The 21,026-nt window shown below is 49.6% G+C and overlaps 7 protein-coding genes across 7 annotated transcripts; 4 read left to right on the top strand and 3 right to left on the bottom strand.

Moving 5' to 3' along the window:
• Window positions 1–2,751: 2,751 nt before the first annotated feature.
• Window positions 2,752–3,584, top strand: PHACADRAFT_187590 (uncharacterized protein; the record flags this gene model as incomplete). The annotated part of the gene is made up of 4 exons (XM_007400064.1): window positions 2,752–2,821; window positions 2,938–3,078; window positions 3,140–3,350; window positions 3,405–3,584. The coding sequence occupies exons 1-4, from the start codon at window positions 2,799–2,801 to the stop codon at window positions 3,582–3,584; spliced, it is 555 nt and encodes a 184-aa protein (XP_007400126.1). The 5' UTR covers window positions 2,752–2,798.
• A 124-nt stretch (window positions 3,585–3,708) lies between these two features.
• On the top strand, window positions 3,709–4,685 carry PHACADRAFT_262867 (uncharacterized protein). Its single transcript, XM_007400063.1, has one exon. It carries the CDS (start codon window positions 3,948–3,950, stop codon window positions 4,536–4,538), a length of 591 nt encoding a protein of 196 aa, XP_007400125.1. The 5' UTR covers window positions 3,709–3,947; the 3' UTR covers window positions 4,539–4,685.
• A 2,114-nt stretch (window positions 4,686–6,799) lies between these two features.
• Window positions 6,800–7,411, top strand: PHACADRAFT_187589 (uncharacterized protein). Its single transcript, XM_007400062.1, has 2 exons — window positions 6,800–7,133; window positions 7,228–7,411. The coding sequence occupies exons 1-2, from the start codon at window positions 6,837–6,839 to the stop codon at window positions 7,381–7,383; spliced, it is 453 nt and encodes a 150-aa protein (XP_007400124.1). The 5' UTR covers window positions 6,800–6,836; the 3' UTR covers window positions 7,384–7,411.
• A 232-nt stretch (window positions 7,412–7,643) lies between these two features.
• Window positions 7,644–8,945, bottom strand: PHACADRAFT_262865 (uncharacterized protein). The gene is made up of 14 exons (XM_007400061.1): window positions 8,903–8,945; window positions 8,763–8,841; window positions 8,627–8,711; window positions 8,554–8,567; window positions 8,452–8,499; window positions 8,332–8,388; window positions 8,258–8,267; window positions 8,188–8,205; window positions 8,108–8,133; window positions 8,025–8,050; window positions 7,935–7,969; window positions 7,852–7,876; window positions 7,766–7,777; window positions 7,644–7,711 (listed from the first exon to the last, which is right to left on the bottom strand). Exons 2-14 carry the CDS (start codon window positions 8,834–8,836, stop codon window positions 7,692–7,694), a joined length of 450 nt encoding a protein of 149 aa, XP_007400123.1. The 5' UTR covers window positions 8,837–8,841; window positions 8,903–8,945; the 3' UTR covers window positions 7,644–7,691.
• A 2,043-nt stretch (window positions 8,946–10,988) lies between these two features.
• PHACADRAFT_103610 (uncharacterized protein) lies at window positions 10,989–11,183 on the top strand (the record flags this gene model as incomplete). Its single annotated transcript, XM_007400060.1, has 1 exon — window positions 10,989–11,183. A coding segment is annotated over one exon (195 nt), but the record flags the coding sequence as incomplete, so codon positions are not given.
• A 4,255-nt stretch (window positions 11,184–15,438) lies between these two features.
• Window positions 15,439–18,050, bottom strand: PHACADRAFT_262862 (uncharacterized protein). The gene is made up of 22 exons (XM_007400059.1): window positions 17,889–18,050; window positions 17,635–17,818; window positions 17,499–17,583; window positions 17,431–17,444; window positions 17,329–17,376; window positions 17,136–17,265; window positions 17,066–17,083; window positions 16,983–17,008; window positions 16,900–16,925; window positions 16,811–16,845; window positions 16,728–16,752; window positions 16,642–16,653; window positions 16,572–16,587; window positions 16,471–16,510; window positions 16,314–16,417; window positions 16,200–16,259; window positions 16,119–16,146; window positions 16,020–16,056; window positions 15,948–15,968; window positions 15,866–15,890; window positions 15,694–15,814; window positions 15,439–15,639 (listed from the first exon to the last, which is right to left on the bottom strand). The coding sequence occupies exons 2-22, from the start codon at window positions 17,706–17,708 to the stop codon at window positions 15,541–15,543; spliced, it is 1,044 nt and encodes a 347-aa protein (XP_007400121.1). The 5' UTR covers window positions 17,709–17,818; window positions 17,889–18,050; the 3' UTR covers window positions 15,439–15,540.
• A 334-nt stretch (window positions 18,051–18,384) lies between these two features.
• On the bottom strand, window positions 18,385–21,008 carry PHACADRAFT_212862 (uncharacterized protein). The gene is made up of 12 exons (XM_007400058.1): window positions 20,811–21,008; window positions 20,666–20,702; window positions 20,545–20,612; window positions 20,407–20,491; window positions 20,339–20,352; window positions 20,238–20,285; window positions 19,065–19,092; window positions 18,967–19,003; window positions 18,884–18,904; window positions 18,801–18,825; window positions 18,611–18,740; window positions 18,385–18,557 (listed from the first exon to the last, which is right to left on the bottom strand). The coding sequence occupies exons 2-12, from the start codon at window positions 20,687–20,689 to the stop codon at window positions 18,462–18,464; spliced, it is 576 nt and encodes a 191-aa protein (XP_007400120.1). The 5' UTR covers window positions 20,690–20,702; window positions 20,811–21,008; the 3' UTR covers window positions 18,385–18,461.
• Between the last annotated feature and the right edge of the window lie 18 nt (window positions 21,009–21,026).

The following is a 21,026-nucleotide window of genomic DNA, read 5'->3' as shown; positions in this document are numbered from 1 at the left end:
TTGAACTTGGGCGTCTGCTCTCCCGCTCGTACAGTTTGCTCTTGGCTCACAGCCCCCATTCAGACTTGGCCGAACGCGCTGCGGCATTAGCCGCCACCAGATCCTCTTAATACGATGTTGCCGAGCAGCTCGCGTTATAGTGGTCACCCTATTCCCTTTGAGCGGCTTCTACTCGCCCAGCGTTGTTCAATGGTGCCATCTCGGCCAGGAGGTGAGGCCGGGGACGACAATGGACTCGAGTTATGATGATAGAGTATGTTTCGCCTTTTTCTTCTTTTTTCTCAGCTCCATCTACCTGGCTAATTGTCCTTACGCCAACTAAGCTTTAAGCATGAAGTACGTTCACAGAGTATCCTTCGGCAAGTCGTCCGCCGTGGAAGGTCCACGATCTCGCCGGCCAGTGACGCTTTCGACAGACCATCAACCGATGATCTTACTCTCATCTTGCCTGAATGCAGTCCGCCCACCTGCTACCCGACCTCCGCATCGTGCCAACACCGACAGTGTTGATTCATACAAGTGCCAGCACTTTACCAGCTGCGAGTGTGCGGCCATTCGCACCCACTCATATTCCTAGATACCAGTGGCAACCACCCCATATATTCATGATTCTTACTCAATGATAAGCCCTGTGTTCTTATATATCTGGGCATGCGCATTAACCAGTGTCTTTGAGTCTGCGATCTGCAATCTGTTGTCGTGAGATGTCACTGCTAACTTGTCCTTTTGCGAACGGGTAGGCATGTCGCTTTCGATTGTGCGCATGAAGTACGTCAACATATCCTATTCAGCCTCTCGGGACTAACCAGGGAGTGTCGGTGGTGTTCTCCCGGAGCTGCTGTGACTTCCGTTCAATCGGCTTGCCGCATGTATACTTTCGCACCAAATGACATATCGGTGCAGCGTCCTCCAAATAATGACATCGTTTTATTCGTCGTGCTATGGTGATGGGGTTGCTGGAATATGGCTACTTGATGCTTGCGTATTGGGCGAAGCGTAAGAAGTTAACGAACGCCATGAGGCTGCATTCAAATCACAAGACAGGGCTCTTGTGTGTAGCCACGACTACTGGGCTTCATCCCACTAATTTATCTTATCACTACTAGGGCTCATTGGCATTCGGACATACAGCCCATCCACATCAGTCGCGCTAAGAGTAGACTTTCGAGTTGGCCGCCGTGGTTACTCGTATGGAAGCAGGTGGGAAGCTCTAGCTAGAGTCAACGCACTTGACGCGGCAGAGGCTTACGGCGGTATATCAGCCCGACCAATTCAAGTATTACGGGCTGAGGGGTTGGGTGTCGCTTCTCGATGCAATGCCGTAGAGGTCGGACTCAACCGCATGGGTATCAATCACTGCGATACCTGCGTCAATCAGAGCAGACGGGCCTTCCTCAACATACCTCGCGCGTTCTGTCACGCTTGATGACATGGACAACTTAGAGTCAGTAACCACAATCTCATTCACGGACTATTTGGTGAGCCCTCTTTTCCTTCATGCATTTACGGCTCTTCCTAGACAGTCCGCCGGATTTCCGCTGCCCCGCGGTGGCGGCTATTTTATACTGCGCCCCATGCTTCCATCTCGGTCACTGCCCCAATGCCATAGCTCATATCGGCACATCAACGTTCGCTGAGCTATGGTTGTCTAGCTACCCTAAGATGCCATTGATGGCGCACAGCTCATCAGCATGAGGCCATGATTGAACTCAGACTTCATCTTGATGGGGATGCTGCAGGTACTATATATCGTTTAGCGAAAGACATCCAACAGATTCAAATGATTGTTCTGTCACAGCTTCATTATTGGAGCTAGCACCCCGGAGTAATACTTGCAGCTGGTGGGAGCAAGATGCTGTTGGCAGTGGCCAGTCTGAGACCAGGCATTTGTCATGATGTCATACCTTATGACATTGACGGTGAGCATCAGCCTGTGGCAACTTGAACTGACTTGACTTCCATCCCTGGCGACCCAGCCTCTGTGCCTCCACACGAACCGTGTCCAGCATGACGAATACATCCAGTCTGCATAGCGCGTGAGCAGCTGCAACTTGTGTATTCTCTCTCAAACATGCGATTTAATTCCGTTGTAGGTTAATCGGAGACTGGATTGCCGGTGGAGTGTTTGGTATGTTCATTTAACATTGGCACTTGGAACCTTAGTCCTTGACGTCGGAGTTGCCAGCCCTGACTCTGTTTGAGTACATTATTACGCTTGGGCAGGAAGTAGGCGCTGTATGGCAGAAGACTTGGACGGCTACCTCCGTGCTTCTGCTCTCAACTCGTTGGGCGATGATTGCCAACGCCTTTCTATTTTTAGCGCCTGTGACATCGCAGGTAAATCCACCGTCGCGTCACTTGAACCCAGAGCCAGTGACACCTTTATTTCCAGAAGTATGATCACGCTGCATAATGCCTGCCATACCCAACTAAAATCGTCCCTAGTTGCGACATTGTTGTCTGGATAAGCTTAGCTGTGAGCTGCATCATATATTTTCAAATTGCCAGTGCGTTTTACTTTTACTTTTTTTGAGACACGTTTCTCTGCGTTAGTTAATGCAGAGCTCTGGACCTATGCCTTTTAGTATTCGCCGCTCTTCGGATATATGTCATGAATCCACGAGCAATCTGGCTACCTGCCACTGGGCTTCTAATCGGGCTAGTTCCCATAGCAGCCGATAGCGTATGTATATTTCTCATATTTGAATTATAGTGAGGCTAACCATCACGTTTTTTCTTTCTTTCAGTTTACCGCTTCCAAGACACATCATGACACATTTTGCATAGGTACGCAGATCATGTCCACCCCCGAGAACACTACGTACGTTGAAGGCAGCTTTAGTGAACACTTCACGGCGATCTCAACCGGTCTTAGATGTATGCATCTCGCGTATTGATCACGATTCCACGTGTGTCTAATGACGAATTTACCCCTAGTCTTGATGCTCACACGGGGATCTGCCGTCATTGTGGAATCTCTAGTCTTCCTCCTGACGTGGCGAAAGACATTCCATCAATGGAGAACAGCAACAAGACTGAATATAGCTCTACCATTCTCATCTTATCTTCTACGCAATGGTGAGTGTGTCACCAGTATGCTTCCTACAAATGCACCTCAATACAACCTTACACTTTGCAGGCATGTATCACTTCTTGTGAGCATCACTCTCCATAACTTCGTCGAGACGCTCCAGATCAAACTAATCTGGTGCAGAATGCTTCTACTCATAAATGTTGCTGAGATGATCATATATCAATGTGTGAGTGGCTTAGCCGTCCCTGAAGACTGCTCAGTTCTAAAGACAATATCCAAGCCTTTCACTCCCTCCGATTATCTTGCGCAGTTTCTTGTATGGGATTATTCTCAGTACAACGAATGAATTACTAATCCAACATTTTTGCAGCCACCTATATTGCTCAGCCGATTCCTACTCAATTTGCGTCAGACCTCCTTCGGTGCTAATGCTAGTACAGACAGTCCTGCTTATTCCAGAATTATCGGGAATATTGGCGAGGATTTTGAAGACACAAATATGGTTGTGTTGAATGAGGACGCCGTCGATGGCGATCTCGAGAGCATATGAGCCTTGGCTGCTGCATGCAGGCCGAAAAATGGGAACCGGCAAGTATCAGCTATCTTGTGCATGCTTGAGTACTAACCCGCAGCCAGCTGACCGAAGGAAACCTATAGTCTTCTGCTGAAACCACGGCATTGGCATCCGGCTCTCACGGCGTTCTATGCCAGTAAATTGCAGTGCATCTGTGGCTCTCATTATGTATTATAATTTATTGCTATTTCTTTTTTCTGTAAGTACCGTACATGTTTGTGCGGCGAAGTCAACAGGTGCAGTTTCCAACTATGAAGCTCACTTGCTACTAGCACAGATAATTGTGAATATTTATGTCATCAGTTGGAGGCGACATAGGCCGAATTTTCCTGACTGTACATGCTTACGTGCCCGGGCAAACGTTACAAGCTCGACTTCTGCCTTAGACTCGACCGGCTCGTCGATATTTTCGTTCGCAGCCTTCGCGTCAGCCTGCATTCCATCGTCGAAGAGCGGTCGGCAATCGATGTGCTAGGTTCAAGCAATGTGAGCACTTCGACTTCACTTCCGAACCTGGCGACGACGCAAACGTGCCTAGGGACATCGCTGCGCACGATTGGCGCATCTTGGGGAATGTCAAGCAAGAGCACAAGCCGCACAAAACATCCTACGAGATTGGCGCGCGAGCCGCTGACCTCTACGTCAGTTTTGTCTCGAGCTGGAGAGGACTTGGCGCACCAAGGACTCGCAGTGTCGAGAAGTTCCACGACAGCATTCGCCTCGTCGACTACGAATGCGGGGTTCTTCCGGCGGAGCTCGTGCGTCACGCGTTTCAGGCTCGTTCTGCGCTACTATCTTTCGGTCCTCTTGCCGATGGCCGCGCTGCCCGTAACTTGCAACGACATCGCCATTCTGCACGACGTCGAAGCCACCGTCCGCGAAGTTGAATTTTTTGACGGACGCGAAGAACCCGAGCGCGGAGAGCGGTAAAGCTCCAGTTAAGAAGACGACTGCAGAGCAAGGCAGTGATCAGGGGGTAGGTTTGGAAAGTTGGGGACTGACTGGGAGATTATAGATACGTCACATTAGTACAGCATCCACAGGGGTAAGATGACCCACGAATACACTAGCAGGCCAGTGACGAGTACATTCAAGCCCGCCGTCTGCCAGTGTAGTACTAGTCCGGAGATGATAGGCTGCTGGCTGCCCTCCCAATGTCGTCCCTGGGCGCTGGCTCACCTCGTCAGTCGGACCACGGCAAGAGCAGCGCCACGAATAGGTAGGGCTGATTGACCTTACTCATGTCCAAGTGGACAAAGTGGCGGAATAATTCCGTGCTGGCCCGGAGGCATCGTTCCGGCATTCTCCGTTGAAGCGCCGAGTCTCGCTAGCGCCCGAGCTGCGTCTTCCCACCGCACGTCGTCACCGACATCCGACAATTCGCGCTATATACACACCTTGTGAGGGATATAATGGCAAAAAGAACGCCCGTGGCATGGCGTCGCACACAACGCTGGGGTAAATGGGCGTAGTAGATCTTTGCGCTGGTCACATCGGAGTTGCGGGCACAGTCCCTGCGGTCGCGATGCGGTGTCGTCCTGGTATAATGTTTGACAGGTGGACGAGTGAGCTTTTTTCACTTGGACGGACGCAAACCCCAGCCATATGTGATGAAGCACGGACGAAACAAGCGGGGGAGTCCTATCTCCGTGCGCCGAATTAACACACGACTGGATTTCGACGCAAGAGAACTTGAACTCTGGGTTATCGACTTGAACATCCTGCAAAGATCGTGGATAAATAATGACAACAGCGAGGCACGTTTGAATCAATGCGCTATTTCTCATCTTGTCTCAACTTTTTTACCGTCTCTACGTATAGATACGTACAGCATACATCGATGCAAGCGGAGTATCTCTACTCGGTGTACGTCGTACCCACCAAACTTTACAGCTGCGTGCATAGAAGATGGTTTTTTTTTCTGCTTATATGTCGCTGGCACGGTGAGTCACACGGTAGGCGTATGTCTTAGCACATCACTGCTCACGTCGTATTCAAGGTCACGATAAACATGTTCGTGAGGATGCAGCTCTCCTACTTCCAACACCCACTAGTATCCCCTACTTGTCATGCAGCCGGTATTATCGGTGAACGTTAATTCAGCTCTACCTCGTACCCGGTTCATTGATAAGGCGGCTCCCGGCTTACGATACCCGGACAATGGCTGCCACGCCATCTACTCGCTGCATCGTAGTACGTCTTATCCACGTTTCTCGCCGCTTGTCAAATTATCCACGAGCAATCTTCTGTAGTTACTAGAACTCGCGAACCGCTCAGCGTCGGCATTTATGGATATTCTAGGTACGATCCGCCCTGCCAGTTAAAGAGACCCGCACCATAGTTTCCCCAAGTACGACCTTTATCCGCCTGCGTACTCTCGCCGCCCCACTGGCCATTGGTGCCCACCAAGCTCGAGACGGCTCGTCTACCGGCTCATGTTTACGACACTCAACAGCAAAATATGAATTGCGCTTGTCGTGCCTCAAGGTCTTAGCTGTAGACCTTGGCATCGTAGGCCCATTCTGCCCCCAGAACCACACCATTATACTCACGCCGGCATTGCAGATCACGTGGAGGGCAACAGACCTCATGTAATGATCGTGCAAGTTCCCACTCGTGGCGCTCTACTTCGATACGGCCTTCGCGAGCTTCAACGCAGCGCGCGGCTACTCGCGCCCGGACCGGCGACGTACCCGGTGCAGGCAACCTCGATGGCCCGCCAATCCCGCTCGCGTACGTGTGCTGGCGCAAGATGAAGTTTACCGTACCAATTGTGCGTCTTTCGTTCAAGATGGAGTGCGATCCTGTGCTCCTGACTGACAATAGCTGATAGGACCCGGTATTGAGACGTCGATGACGGTAGCGAGTAGCGGGGGCTTCTCTATGGAGGCGAAAATTGTATGTCTTGCTCTGTGCGAAGGCGAAGCTGTTGCTAATCCCTTTGCTCGGACCCTCTCTTTCACGTTGAAGGTGATGCGTAATTGCAGGCAGCTACGTGATCGGATAGTGATTTACACGGAAACATGCGTCAATCAACTGGTTTTATTGGGCACGTCACAAGGTCTCCATATGCTTCAGCTCCTTCTCTACGATTTTTTCGACGTGCACCGCAAGTGGTAGCTCAGTCATGACTTGCGAGTCAACGCTAAGGTTCTAGAACATGACGATTAGATAACAGTGCACACAAAGAGAGCGGCGCCCGCTTACCATTGCGCGCCTCATATCTACATGGGTAACGCGCCTGGTGTTTGTGTCTCCCGGGCTGTTCGGACTTGGCAGAATGAACTTCGGCTTGACCTTGGTACCGCCACCAACACCGGTATTCAAGCTGATGTGGACATGGGAGGTAGTCAGAGAAGCACACCGGTACAGAAGAAAAGTCGTACAATCCTAGAAGAGCGTTTGCGTACACTTAACAACAATCTCAGCTCAGCCATCTTGAAGTCATGGTGGCAAGACGAGACGTACTATTACTATACGGGAAGAAAACTCCGTATGGTATCAGAATCACTCTCGGGGTCAAGGGTGAGTAACACCCACCTCCCAAAAAGATAAAGTCATTCGGGCGGCAAATTCTCTGTGGGTAATGATTCAGGTGAGCTGAACCGCACATGTCTAGGGTTGCAAAGCTTCAGCTTACCACGATAAGGGTGAGAAATATCTCTATCCTGCGCCAAAGATCAGCATCGCGAATGCCAACAAAGAAGTGATTTTAGTTTACAAGCAGAACATTCCGGTGTTGGACATGAAGATTACGGGTGCGGTGATTAAGTAGTCCCAGCTGAAGAGTAAACCTTCATTATCCACTGCACTCAGGAATATTAATCGTGCTTTACCTGTACAAGGGCGATCTCCGCGCACGGCTGAGATAAATCGACAACATTGCGGTGATCCCTAGGTTCGTGCAAGCATCAAAGGCAATACTAAGGCAGATGAGCCACTTCGAAACACCGATAAATCCCACAGTAAATATCAGCAACGAATAGGACGTACGTTGTCGGAGCTGAGCTGATCAAACTGCTTGATGGTGGTACTATGCGACACGCGCATAATTCAGACTGCAGATGATTCTTAGCATTGAGCTCACCTCTTCCCAGCTAAGGCTATTCCATGCAGGTTCAGCGCTCTGTGCACGAAGCATTACTGCACGGTCATACCGGTTATAAGACCTGAAGATGACAGGTTCGTGCGAAGCGCCGATATTGAGCATGGTATAACCACAGAACAGAACGGTGGTACACACAGCAAGTGGTAACGACACCGAAACCCTGTAGTTGTGCCATAATGTGAGCCTACAATGAAATTACGACGCGCAGTGTAACTCACTAGAAGAGTGATGATGGAACGATTTTTTCCGGAGCCTTGGCCCGTAACATTGTTTTAAACACGGATTCGTAGTGTGCAAAACAGACTCACATATCCAGATACGCCAGACAAGCCAGCTGTAGGCTCATTGACATCAATTTTGATATCTGCTGACATAATATATGGAGACAAACCCTTGTACAATGCCATTGCTCCATGCCTGTTCCATCCTCAGTATGGTACAGACCGGTGCTCGACACCATATGGGACGTACAGTGCAAATGAGGGTAACCTACAGGTATAATCTCAATATCATCATCAAGTCTCGTGTATGCTATACATACTGTTATCTTCCTGTGGTATATGCGTGCTACGTTAGACCAGAACCCTCAGAAGGTAGAGCTAATGAGAGACGAACCAGTTTACTGCGTCATATAAAAGTTGTCGAAGATCGCCGAAATTTGTCACCATGGCACTACGGTCTGGTCAGCGAAACAATACCCTTGAATCACTCTTCATTAGCCAAGGGGATACTTACGCGTAGCATAGCCAGATCAAAGAGAATAGGTTGAAAGCGTTCAAGAACCTACATGCATCGGGTTAAAATTGCTTGCTACGAACATTATGCTGCAATACACACCATATTGATGCTATCTACCTCCCGATATCAGCTTCCGAAGGGACGATCAACTACCGGTGTGAGAAACACTCACCAGAGCTCGTTTTATCCAGCCTTCCTGCAACTCGGCTGTCCGTCTGAAGAAGAGGCAACATTGCAGGCAGAGCATACCAAAGAAGCTGAAAACCAAATGTGAATCACAGAAAATCATGCGAGCTCGTGAGACTAACATAGCAGTTACCACTGTACCTATCAGGTAAGGTCCAAGGTATGGGTCGGGCGATATAGGAGTGTTGGCTTGCATACTGCCTGGGCAAAATAGGGGGACGGCCAATATGATAGGGTAGCACTGGCGATGGTGGACCCCTACCTATCTATGTATCTGCTTACACGGCGAGTTCCTGGTGGAGAAGTTATCTGTCGTAGGTAGATGGGAGTTAGCATCACGAGAGGCACGCTGCAATCAGCTAAGTCGTTGGCATCTCACCGTGAAACATCGCGTATCGCCCGCAACCCTTGGTACTCCCACATCTCCAACACTAGAAGCAGATGGTAGAAATGGCGGTGTATGCACTGTTGATCGCTGGAAGAGCCAGGTGGCTCTAAGTTTGATGCGAAGTCCAGGCAGTGTTAGCTGTTTGCATACTGTGATGGGGAATTCAGGCAATCAAACGAAATATTAGCCTTGCTCTGTGATGGCGTGTGGGACAGCTCTACGGCTGTCTTCTGCACTAACAAGTTTACAGTCAGATCAGCCGCAGGTGGTACGAGTTCGAACGCGAAGAGTTGTTGTCCATACTGGGCAGTTCGAAGACAATCGATATGATTGACTCTGGCGCTCGGGCAGACGAGAGATCCTGAGTACCCTCTCAAGCAGTGCTTTGTGCACGCACATTGCACACCGCCATGCAAACAGCTGGCGCAAAACGCGCCAAGAGATAAAGCCTGAAGGTCGGCCAGTGATAAACTTGGTGTAGGGCTACGTAACGATACATGGATTAAGTTAGGGCAGAAGCAGAACGACTTTCACTGGCACATCACAGCGCCGTCTTGAACTTCCCCACCCCTACAACAGTTTGCACCCTCCCGCCTACTGCGCTCCTTATCCTTGGAATCTGGAAGGCCTTTCGTATCATACAGAGCGTCCTGCACCCCATGACGCGTGTCAGCATGTCCGCAGGTTGCGTGCGCCACTTTTATTCTGCCCTCTCCGCTAGCTGAGTCCTGGACGATCTCCGACCCAGAAATAAGTTTGGACTTTGACTTGTCACACAATTGTACACCGTGAGCATCAACCCTGGTTTCCTTGCCGATCCCATAACACTTATGCACTTGCAGACAGAGGTGGCCAAGGGATCTTGCACCCCACGACGCGTATTGTTTCGCCTGGAGGCCCAGTGCGCGGCTGGAGTGGCGAGTAGGAAGGAGAATGAGAGAGGATACAGTCATCAGGGATAGGCTCACCCAAGCGCACCAGACCGCAGCTGGAACCGGCCGCCTCTGCGTGCATCACGAGGTCGCACTCTCCCCGAGCCGCATGCATTCCGGCCCGATTTCTAGCCTATCACGTCCGGCAAAAGTCAGCGTAGCTGCTCTCGGGCCAGGTGCGTTTAAGTTTCTCCCTTTCATCGCAGCGCACTCCGGCTGGCGTAGCTAGGACTGCGAGGGACTATACTTGACCGTTTGGGCTTGAATTTCTGCGATATCTGAGCCGCCTACCAGCACAGACAGACCTTCTGTATCACGGAAGCGAGGTAGTTGCTCACCAATCCCCAAGCGAGTTTTCTTCTTTTTCCTTTTCTTCTTTTTCTTCCTCTTTTTTCCTTTCTGCGTTTGCCCTCTCCCCCCTGGACAACCCATCGAATTTTCGCTGCCTTATGGCGGCTGCTTTATACTGCGCTTCCACGCAAGCCGCGCTTCCATCTCGCCCTCAGCCCTAATGGTCCACAATACATCAGTATGAGGCCGTGATTGAACTTAGACTTCATCTTGATAGTGATATCACAGGTATATATCTTCCAGCGAAGGACGTTCGACAGAACCAAATGATCACTCTATCACAGGTTCATTGCTAAAGCTTGCACTTTAGGTTGATGTCTGACAATTGGTGGAGTAAGAACCTGTTGACGGTCGACAGCCTGAGAGTCTGAGACCAAATATTTGTTACGATGTCGTGCCCTATAACACCGACGTTGAGTACGAACTTGCAGCAGCTGGCTTCACTTCATTACCTACCGACACGGCGTCTGTTCCTTCCTACCAAGAACTATGTCCAATACGACGTGGACGCACGGCATGTGAGTGGGAGCAGCTTATCTCAGGCTATTCTCGATCAATCATGTGGCTAAATGGCTTCATTCCGTCATAGACAGGTCGGGGACTGGATTGCTGGTGGAGTGGCTGGTAAGCTTGCTCAGTATCGACAGTTGGAATCTTAGTTGCTGATATCGGACTTACTAGCCCTGACTATCTTCGAGTACATAATCACGTTTGGGCAAGAAGTAGATGCTGTATGGCAGAGTGCTTGGACAGCCACCTCTGTGCTCTTGTTCTCAACACGTTATGCGATGATAGCCAACGCCTTTCTATTTTTTGTGCCAAATACATCACACGTACGTCTTTCTTATGCCACTCGAATGCAATGCCAGTGACAGCTGTGTCTACAGAAGTACGCTCATACTTATGCATTTCCTACGCAACTAAAGGAATCTGTAGCTGTGAGTTTATCGCCGAGCTTAGCTTAGCATTGAGCTGCGTCATATACCTCCAAATTGCTAGTATGTCTATTTGCGATACACTCGTTGGCGTGCTAGAATGCTGAGTTTCGGGTCTATGTTGATTAGTATTTGCCGCTCTTCGGGTTTATGCTATGAAGCCACAAGCAATCCGGCTATCCGTCGCTGCACTTCTAACCGGGATAGTTCCCGTAGCAACTAACATCGTACGTATATATCTCATACTTGAACTACCATGGGGCTAATCATTACATTTATTATAGTTTGGAGCTGTCAAAACGCATTATGGTACACTTTGCATAGTTACAAAAGACATCTCCGCTACCGAGAATACTACGTAAGTTCGAAGTACTCTTATTGAACACTTCACTGCGATCCTAATCAACCTTAGACGTATGTTCTACATACCGTGTCGATCATGCGACACCTGTGTCTAACGATGAAATTACACTTAGTCTTGATACTCACGCGGGGATCCGTTGTCATAGTGGAATCTCTGGTCTTCATCCTGACGTGGCAAAAAACATTCCATCAGTGGAGAACGGCAACAAGGCTAAAAATTGCGCTACCCCTCTCAGTATATTTTCTGCGCAATGGTAAGCAGTGGGCTTCCTGCGTGTTGCCCCATTATGACTCTGAAATTCCACAGGCATGTATCATTTTCTGTAAGCATAATTCTTCACAACCTTGTCAAGACACTCAAAGACACGGTAGTCCGATGCAGGACACTTTTACTCACAAATGTCACCGAGATGGTCACGTATCAATATGTGAGTAATTTAGCCACCCTCAAGAACTATTAAATTCTAATGACAATATCCAAGCCTTCCACCCCAGCCCAGTCTCTTACGCACTGTCTTGTACGTGCTCGCTCTTAGTTCAAAGCACGCGTTGCCAATTAAGCATTCTTCCAGCCACCTATTCTGCTCAGTCGATTCTTGCTCAATCTGCGCCAAGTCTGCATCGGTCCCAATACTCATACAACCAGTCCTGTGTATTCCGGGATTATTGGGAACATTGGCGAGGATTTCGAAGCCTCAGATCAGGCTATGTTGGAGGAGGACGAGGCAGAAGCCGCCAACGACGACCCCAGGAGCACAGGGACCTTGGCTGTCGTGTGAAGGCTGAAAAACGGGGACCGGCAAGTATCAGTTATCTTATGCATGCTTGGGTGCTAATCCGCAGCCAGCTGATTGAAGGAGGCCTGTAGTCTGCCGCTGAAACCGTGACATTGGCATCCGGCTCTTGTACTTTCTATACCATTAAAATCGCAGCGCGATTGTGACTCTCGTTATGTATCGTAATTTATGGTGATTTCTTTTTCCGCAAGTACTGAACATGTTTACGCGGCGAAATCAACAGGTGCAGGTGACAACTATGGAGCTCAGTTGTCACTAGCACGTACGGCTATAGATATTCATGCCGTCAGTATTTCTGCCCTGGACTCTACCGGCTCGTTGATATCCTCGTTCGGAGCCTTCGCATCAACCTGCAGTCTATGCCAAAAGAGTGGTCGGTAATCGATGTGCGAGGCTCGAGCATTGTGAGCACTTCGACTTCGCTATCGAACTTTACAATGACGTAAACGCGTCTGGGGACATCTTTGGCGCAGGATTGGCGCATCGTGGGGAATGTCGAGGAAGAGCGTAAGCCGCACAAATCATCCCGCGAGGTTGACGTGCGAGCCGCCGACGAGCACCGTCGTGCTAGCAGCCTTGCCAGACTTGACGGAACCTAGGGCGCAATGAAAGGCGTCGGGTTGATGGCAGAAAAGAGAAGGGCAGAGTACAGACCCGACGACACGTCGAGCTCGCCTCGTAGATGAGCGGCCCTCTGCGCCACGTCCAACCTCCACATCAGTTTTGGCTCGAGCCGGAATGGACTTGGCGCACCAAATACTCGCAGTTTCGAGCAGTTCCACGACAGCATTCTTCTCGTCCATCGCGAATACGGGGCTCTTCTCGCGGAGCTCATGCGTCACGTGTTTCAGACTCGTCCGCGCTGCTATTTTTCGGTCTTCTTGCCGATGGCCTCGCTGCCCATAGCTCGCAGCCGCATCGCCATTCTGCACGGCGTCGAGGCCACCTTCCGCGAAATTGGATTTCTTGACGGACGTGGAGAGGAGAGCGGTAAAGCTCCAGCTGCTTCACGATTACCCATCTCATTCGCGATTTTCTAGCGAGAAGACGACTGCAGAGCAAGGCAATGATCAGAGGGCGAGTTTGGAGAGCTAGAGACTGACTGCGGTTACAGATACGACACATTAATTACCCTCTCATCTACAAAGACAAGAAGACCCACGAATACACTGGCAGGCCTGCGACGAGTACATTCAAGCCCGTCTGCAGTCCGGAGATAACAGGTTAGCTGCCCTCCCGATGCCGCCCCGAGGAGCTGGATCACCTTGTCAGTCCGACCGCGGCAAGGACAGTACTTGCCATGGTTAAGTAGGGCTGACTGACCATCGATGCCATCGTCACGTCCCAGTGGCGGGAACCAGGCCCCGTTCCGGCATTCTCCGTTGTAGCGCCGAACCTCGCTAGCGCCCGAATTGCGACTTCCCACACACGTCGTCACCAACTTCAATTCTCGCTATATATACGGCTTGTGAGGTATATAACGGCTACGAGAACGTCAGTGGAATGGCGCCATACACAAATTTGGGGTGGGTTATACTTCTTTCGTCTGTGGACATAGCGCTTTGCGCTGGTGACATCGGAGCTGTGAACGCAGTCACGATCCCCGCATATTGTCGTCCTGGCATAACCTTTGACACATGGACACATGGTTTTTGTCACTTAGACGAACACATGTCTTATCCGTATGCGATGAAGCACAGACGAAGCAAGCGGGAGAGTCTTATTTTCGTGAGCCGGGTGAGCACATGACTATATCTCCACGCAAGAGAAATCTGATATGTCAACGTCCTGCAGAGATCGTGTATAAACGACAACTGCGAGGAATATTTGAATCGATGCGCCGTTCCTCATCACGTCTAAAACTTGTCTCTTCGTATAGAGACTCTTCTCGTACAGCATATATCGATGCAAGCGGAGTATCTCTGCTCGTACCCACACGGACTTTACAGTTACGTGCATAGAAGATCGAATTTTCTGTTTATATATAGCTGACACGTTAAGTTGTGCTGTAATCGTACGTCTTGGCACATCATAGCTCACGCCGTGTTCCAGGTCGTGGTAAACATGTGCGTGAGGATACAGCCCCCCCTGCCTCCGACACTCACTGATACCCTTTACTTGTCATGCAGCTGGTATTATCAGTGAGCAATATTTAGCTTTGTCTCGTACCAGGTTTATTGATAAGACGGTCCCTGGTTCACGAAATCTGGACTAGTGCTGTCGCGTTATCCATTCGCCGTATCGTAGTACGTCCTATCAACGCTTACTACTGCTGATCAAGTTAGTCATGCGCGATCTTCTGTAATTACTAGAACTCGCGAACCGCTCGGCGTCGGCATTTACAGGCATCCCAATTACTATCCGCCTTGCAAGCTAAAGAGACTTGTGCCATACTAGTTTCCGCAAGTACGACCCTTATCCGCCTGCGCACCCTCGCCGCTCCACTGGCCACTGATGGCCACCAAGCTCGGGACGGCTCACCTGTCCGGCTATCGTCAGTCAGGCACACAGGATCGCATTTCGTCGCAAACAGAAGATGTACATTTGGTCTGACTAAATTAACTTTGCGCCGGCATACATACATGAGTGGGATCGGCGGACCTCCGAGGCTACAGCCAGACTGAGCGCACGAGTAGCCGTGCATTGCATCGGAGCTTGCGAAGGCTGTATCGAGATAAAGCACTGCAAGCGGGTACTTACACGAATCTAACGAGAGATCTATCGCGCTCGACGCGACCTGCAGCGTCGGCGTGAGTATGATGTATAGTGCAGTTATAGTGGCAGGTTGGATCCGGTGTTAGACGTCGATGGCGGCAATAGCGAGCAGTGGGGGCTCCTCTATGGAGGCAAAAACGATATACCTTGCTCCGTGCAAAGGCGAATATGTTGCTGATCGTTTATGTTCAGACATTCTCTTTCACGTCGCTAAACTAGTTACACCCGCGCAGCTGGCCTCGGATGGCGATAGACGAGACGCTTTCCTTTTGTTATTAAAAAAATAATGACCATTCTATGGCTAAGACTCGGGGAGCATTCGTGTTAAGGTAATGCGTAATTGCGGGCAGCTATATGAGGGGGGATAGGTAGTGATTTACATGGAAACATGTGTCGATCAATTGACTTTCTTGGGCACGTCACAAGGTCTCCATGTGCTTCAGCTCCTTCTCTACAATTCTTTCGACGTGTACCGCAAGTGGCAGCTCAGTCGCAACTTGCGAATTAACGCCAAGGTTCTATAACATGACGATTAGATAACAGTGTACACAAAGAGAGCGGCGCCCACTGACCATCGCGCGCCGCATATCGGCGTGGGTGACGTGCCTGGTGCTGGTGTCTTCAGGGCTGTCCGAGTTTGACAGAGTGAACCTCGGCTTGACCTCGGTATTGCTTCCAACACCGGTATTCAAGCTGACGCGAAAGTAGTCAGAGGAGCAGATAGACGCGAAAGAGAAGTCATACAAGCCCAGAAGAGCGTTTGCGTACACTCAACGGCAATTTCAGCTCAGTCATCCTAAAGTTAGGGTGGCATGACGAGACGTACCGGTACTGTACGGGATGAGAACTCCGTATGATATCAGAATCGCTCTCTGTGCCAAGGGACACTAGCACTCACTTCCCCAAAAGATAAAGTCATTCGGGCGACAAATTCTCTATGGGTAATGACCAGGTGAGCTGCATTGCACACGTCTAGAATTGCAAAGCCGTAACTTACCACGACTAGGGTGAGAAGTATCTCTATCCTGTGCTAAAAATTAGCGTCGCGAATGCCGACAAAAGGGCGACCTCAACTTACAAGCACAATATTCCGGTATTGGACATGAAGACCACAGGTGCGGTGATTACGTAGTCCCAGCTGAAGAGTAAACCTTTATTGTCCATTACACTCATGAACATTGAGTGTGTTTACCTGTACAAGGGCGATCTCCGTGCCCGGCTAAGATAAATTGACAACATTGCTGTTATCCCCAGGTTTGTGCAAGCATCACAGGCAATATTGAGGTAGATGAGCCACTTCATTACGCCAATAAATCCAACAGCAAATTTCAGCCATAAATAAGACGTACATTGTAGGAACTGAGCTGAGAAAAGTGTTTGATGGTGGCACTGTGTAATACGCGCATGAGCGGTGATCCGGGCTGCAGCTGCGTCTCAGCATTGAGCTTACCTCTTCCCAGCTAAGGCTATTACATGCAGATTCAGTACTCTGTGGACGAAGTATTACTGCATAATCATACCGGTTGAAAGACCTGAAGATGATAGATTCACATGAAGTGTCGATATTGAGCACGGTAAAGCTTCGGAGCAGAACGACAGCACACACAGCAAGTAGTAACGACACCGAAGCCCTGTAATTGTGCCATGATGAGAGTCTGCAATACAGTTACGATGTGCAAAGTAACTTACTAGAACAGCACAGACGGAACGATTTCTTCCAGAGCCTTGACGCATTCAATAGCTATCAGCACAGATTAATAACATTTAAACAGACTCACACATCCAGATATGCCATGAAAGCCAGCTGTAGGCTCATTGGTATCAAATTCAATATCGGCTGAAGTAATTTATGGAGACAAACCCTTGTGCGATGACTTTGCTCCATGCCTATTCCATCCTCAGTATGGTACAATTGCCAAGTCTTCGTCATCATACAGGACGTACAGTGCAAAGGAGGGCAGCCTGCAGATACATCATCAGTATTAATATCAGGTCCTGGGCACGCTATACGCACTGCTATACTCCTGTGGTATAGCGCACCATGTTGGGCCAGAATTCTTAGAGGGTACGGCTCATGAGAGACGAACCAGTTTATTGCGCCATATAAGAATTGTTGTAAATCACCGAAATTTGTCACCATGGATCTGAAGCCTGGTCAGTAAAACAATGTCCTTGTCTCACTCCGCGTCAGCCAATCGAATGCTCACGAGTAGCATAGCCATATCAAAGAGAATAGATTGAAGGCGTTCAAGAGCCTACGTGCATCAGGTTAAAACTGCTTGTTACGGGAATTATGCTGCAATACGTGCCATATAGATGCTATCTACCCTCCGGATATCAGCCTCCGAAGGGACAATCAACCGTGCAAACTACTCACCAGAGCTCGTTTCATACAGCCTTCCTGCAACTCGCCTGACTGTCTGAAGAAGAGGTAACATTGCAGGCAGAGTATGCCAAAGAAGCTGGCAACTACATGTGAATGACAGACATTTATGCGAGCTCGTGAGACTAACATAGCAGTTACCACTGTGCCTATCAGGTAAGGTCCAAGGTATGGGTCGGGTGATATAGAGGGGGTTGCTTGCATACTGCCCAGGCAAAATAGGGGAGACGGCGAATATGATAGGGTAGCATCGGCAGTGGCAACTACCTACCTATGTATCTGCTTACAGAGTAAGTTACCGGTGGAGAGGTTAGCTGTAGTATGTAGACGGGAGTTAGCATCACGAGAGGCCCGCCGCAATCAGCTAAGTCGTTGGGATCTCACCGTGAAACATCGCGTATTGCTCGCAACAGTCGGTACTCCCGCATCTCCAGCGATAGTATCAGATGACAGGAAAGGCAGCGTATGCACCACTGATCACTGGAAGAGCCTGGTAGCTCCGGTCCTGATGCGAACTCCAGGGAATAGTATCAGCTGCTAGTGTTTGCGTGCTGCGGTGGGGAATTTAGGCAACCCAAATGTGATCTCAACCTTGCTCTATCATGGCGTACAGGAGGCGGTGCGCGGGCTTGATGACAGCTGTCTTCTGCACATTTGCAGTCAGATCAGTGTTAACCATAATGGGCAGTTTGAAGATAATGAGCCGATATGGCTAATCTCGGCGCTCGGGCAGGCGACTCGGAATACAGTACCGTCCGGCGTCCGCGATCCTGAGTACGCTGTGGCTCTTGGCAGGCGAAGCTTTGCGCACGTATATTGCACACCGTCATGCAAACAGCTGGCGCTTTCGGCGCCAAGTGATAAAGTTTAAAGGTTATCCAGCGATAAACTGAGTGTAGGAGTGTAACGATACACGAATTAAATTAGGGCAGAAGCGGAACGACTTTCACTGGCACATCACAGCGCTGTCTTGAGCTTCTCCATCTCTACAGTCGTTTCGACGTGCACGGTAAGCGGTATGTCAGCTCTGGTTTGCAAGCCCACACCGTCGTCCTGAAAGGCGAAAGTTCAGTAAAACGCGCGCGAAAGAGGCGGAGATGGTTGACCTTCGCGTGCTGTATCTCGGCATGTATGGCGAGCTCGGTGCTCGGATCTATGGGACTACTTAGGCCCCTCAGCTCGAATCTTTGTTTGGTCTTGTCGCAACTGCCTTCGGCGATAAATCTAGTGTTCAGGCTATAGTCGACACAATAGACTCGTCAGAGAGGCACCTCCGCATCGTCTGTCTGCACTTACAATCCTAGAAGAGCATTGGCATACACTTGTTTGAAGGGTGAGCTTAGGAATGATTGAAGTAAAAATGGCATGGTCAGACGCACTGGTGCCGTAAGGGATGTAGACTATGGGATGTCACTAATTAGAATCGTTCTCCAAACTAGTCGTAAGGACAAGCGGAACTCACATCCGAGAAATAGGAAGTCGTTCTGGCGCAGGAGTCTCTGAGATATAATAGTTGTGTGAGCTGCGTACATCTGTCATCTTACACAGAGAGGTGCCTACGAGGAGAAAGACAAGAAGGATCATAGCCCTGCACCACTGATCAGTGTCGTTATCGTCAGCGGGGAGATGAGCTTACAAGCAGAAAACACCGGTATTGGACATGTATATCACGGGAGCGGTGATTAGGTAGTCCCACCTGCCATGCAGACCGTCACCATCTATTCATCTATTCAAAACCTGTCATGTGTTACCGGTATAAAGGCGATCTCCGCGCCCGGCTCTGATAGAAAGACAAGACCGCAGTAATGCACAGGTTCGTGCAAGCTGCGGAAGCGATGCTGAAAAAGAAGAGCCACTGTGAAGTGCAAATGTACTTCAGTTCGCCCATAGACAGCCTCAAAAAGACGTGACATACACTTATGGAACTACTGAGCGCCGTTTCGATTTGACCTGAGGCGGCACTATAAAGTACCATCGTGATCATGTTGTAGATAGACTTGCGTTGAGCTCACCTCTTGCCAACTAGGCCTGAAGGGGGTGTTTAATCGTGATGATCATGTGAGATGGCTGTTAGGTTATACCTAACATGATAGCTAACAATAAGGGATGAGAATGAGGCGCAGTTAATGAGCACGTCAGAACGGCAGTACGCACAGCAACTGGCAATGACACCGAAGCTCTTAATAGGACATGACTCAGGTTAAATATTATCGAAGCACGTGCCATAACTCACCAGAACAGCGGTGAGCATTCGATTTTTGCCTGAGACTTGTGGGTAACGATAAGCATTGCATGACGGTAGGCCTGGATGAAGTGTCAACTTACATATCCAAATACACCAAACAAAGCATCTGCAGGCGTAGTGTCAACGATAACGGCCGATAAATGGCGCAGGCAAGAACGGACCCTTGTACGATGCTATCGCTCAACGCCTATAGCTGCAGTCAGTATGATTTCATTTGAAGTTCGGTGCAAGACGCACAGTGCACACAAAAAAAGCCTGAGCAGATTCTCTCAGTATTGTCGTCAAATTTTGGATGGGTTGCACTCACCACGAAGCTCCTTCAGAATGGCATATCTGATGTTTAAGCATATGTACCTGAGAAGCACACTGGTTCGGGACGGACCATGGTATTGTGCCAATTAGCCCCCTCTCCAAATCATCGAAATTTGTCACCATATATCTAAGGCCTTGTTGGATACAACAAATTAACAAAGAAAAGAAACACGCACAGGTAGCACGTCCATATCGAAGAGAACAGGCTGAAGGAGCTTAGGAGCCTAAGCATACCGTTCTCAGTATCGTGCAATCAACACTTCACAATCAGACACACCATATCGCTGCAATCTGCCAGTCGACTCTTAGGGTCAAGCTGAGCAGTCAAGTATAGAAGTCACTCACTAGCGACCGTGCCAGTGGGTGCTTGCGCAATCCGCCTGACTGCTTGAAGAAGACATAACATTGCAGACAGAGCATGCCGAAGAAGCTGATAATAAATGTGTGAGTAATCGAGAGCTTCTTGCAAGCATGTAAACTGACATAGCGGAGACCACCGTGCCTATCAGGAAAGGCCCGAGATACAGGCCTGGGGACGGACGCAGGTTGCTCTGCATGTTAGTTAGGGGGCCTGGGGTCACTGAGGGAGAGAGAGTCTATGTACATTCCCTAAGCGCATAAGGTTCATTATAAGGCATGCTCTGGAATGATAAGTATCAAAATGTCATGGCAAGATTCGTTCATCACAGAGCACAGCGGTGGAGTATCACGAAGGGTGTGCTGCAATCAGCTGGAAGCTAATATCTCACCATTGTACATCTGACATCACCAACAACGTCGTTACGTACCCCGCCATCTCTAACAGCAGAGACAGACGGTGAGAACAGCGACGCATCTACTCCTAGGCCGCGCGTTGCGGCAGAGCATAGCCCTACTTCCTATGCAAAGTCTGCTGAAACAACGTCAGAACAGGGCGCTGCAACTGCCCAGACACCTTATTTCCGAGCTTAAAGGACCAGGGACTT

This window comes from Phanerochaete carnosa (genome assembly GCF_000300595.1).
Source record: "Phanerochaete carnosa HHB-10118-sp unplaced genomic scaffold PHACAscaffold_10, whole genome shotgun sequence".
In the NCBI taxonomy this organism is placed as follows: Eukaryota; Fungi; Basidiomycota; class Agaricomycetes; order Polyporales; family Phanerochaetaceae; genus Phanerochaete; species Phanerochaete carnosa.
Note: the sequence above shows the minus strand (reverse complement) of the source record. Positions and strands in the feature narration are given on the sequence as shown.

What these genes read in the sequence shown, in the direction of transcription:
- PHACADRAFT_262867 (XM_007400063.1), top strand. Translation starts at nt 3,948, where the DNA reads ATGCTTACGTGCCCGGGCAAACGTTACAAGCTCGACTTCTGCCTTAGA.
- PHACADRAFT_187589 (XM_007400062.1), top strand. Translation starts at nt 6,837, where the DNA reads ATGGGTAACGCGCCTGGTGTTTGTGTCTCCCGGGCTGTTCGGACTTGG. An exon ending in AATCACTCTCGGGGTCAAGG is followed by an intron (nt 7,134 to 7,227) that starts GTGAGTAACACC and finishes GCACATGTCTAG; the next exon opens with GGTTGCAAAGCTTCAGCTTA.
- PHACADRAFT_262865 (XM_007400061.1), bottom strand. Translation starts at nt 8,836, where the DNA reads ATGCAAGCCAACACTCCTATATCGCCCGACCCATACCTTGGACCTTAC. An exon ending in GGTACAGTGGTAACTGCTAT is followed by an intron (nt 8,712 to 8,762) that starts GTTAGTCTCACG and finishes TTTGGTTTTCAG; the next exon opens with CTTCTTTGGTATGCTCTGCC. An exon ending in AGCAATGGCATTGTACAAGG is followed by an intron (nt 8,051 to 8,107) that starts GTTTGTCTCCAT and finishes ATGAGCCTACAG; the next exon opens with CTGGCTTGTCTGGCGTATCT.
- PHACADRAFT_262862 (XM_007400059.1), bottom strand. Translation starts at nt 17,708, where the DNA reads ATGCAAGCAACCCCCTCTATATCACCCGACCCATACCTTGGACCTTAC. An exon ending in AATACCGGAATATTGTGCTT is followed by an intron (nt 16,147 to 16,199) that starts GTAAGTTGAGGT and finishes TTTTTAGCACAG; the next exon opens with GATAGAGATACTTCTCACCC. An exon ending in CCGATATGCGGCGCGCGATG is followed by an intron (nt 15,640 to 15,693) that starts GTCAGTGGGCGC and finishes GTCATGTTATAG; the next exon opens with AACCTTGGCGTTAATTCGCA.
- PHACADRAFT_212862 (XM_007400058.1), bottom strand. Translation starts at nt 20,689, where the DNA reads ATGAACCTTATGCGCTTAGGGAAT. An exon ending in GCCAATGCTCTTCTAGGATT is followed by an intron (nt 18,741 to 18,800) that starts GTAAGTGCAGAC and finishes TGTCGACTATAG; the next exon opens with CCTGAACACTAGATTTATCG. An exon ending in CCGAGATACAGCACGCGAAG is followed by an intron (nt 18,558 to 18,610) that starts GTCAACCATCTC and finishes TTCGCCTTTCAG; the next exon opens with GACGACGGTGTGGGCTTGCA.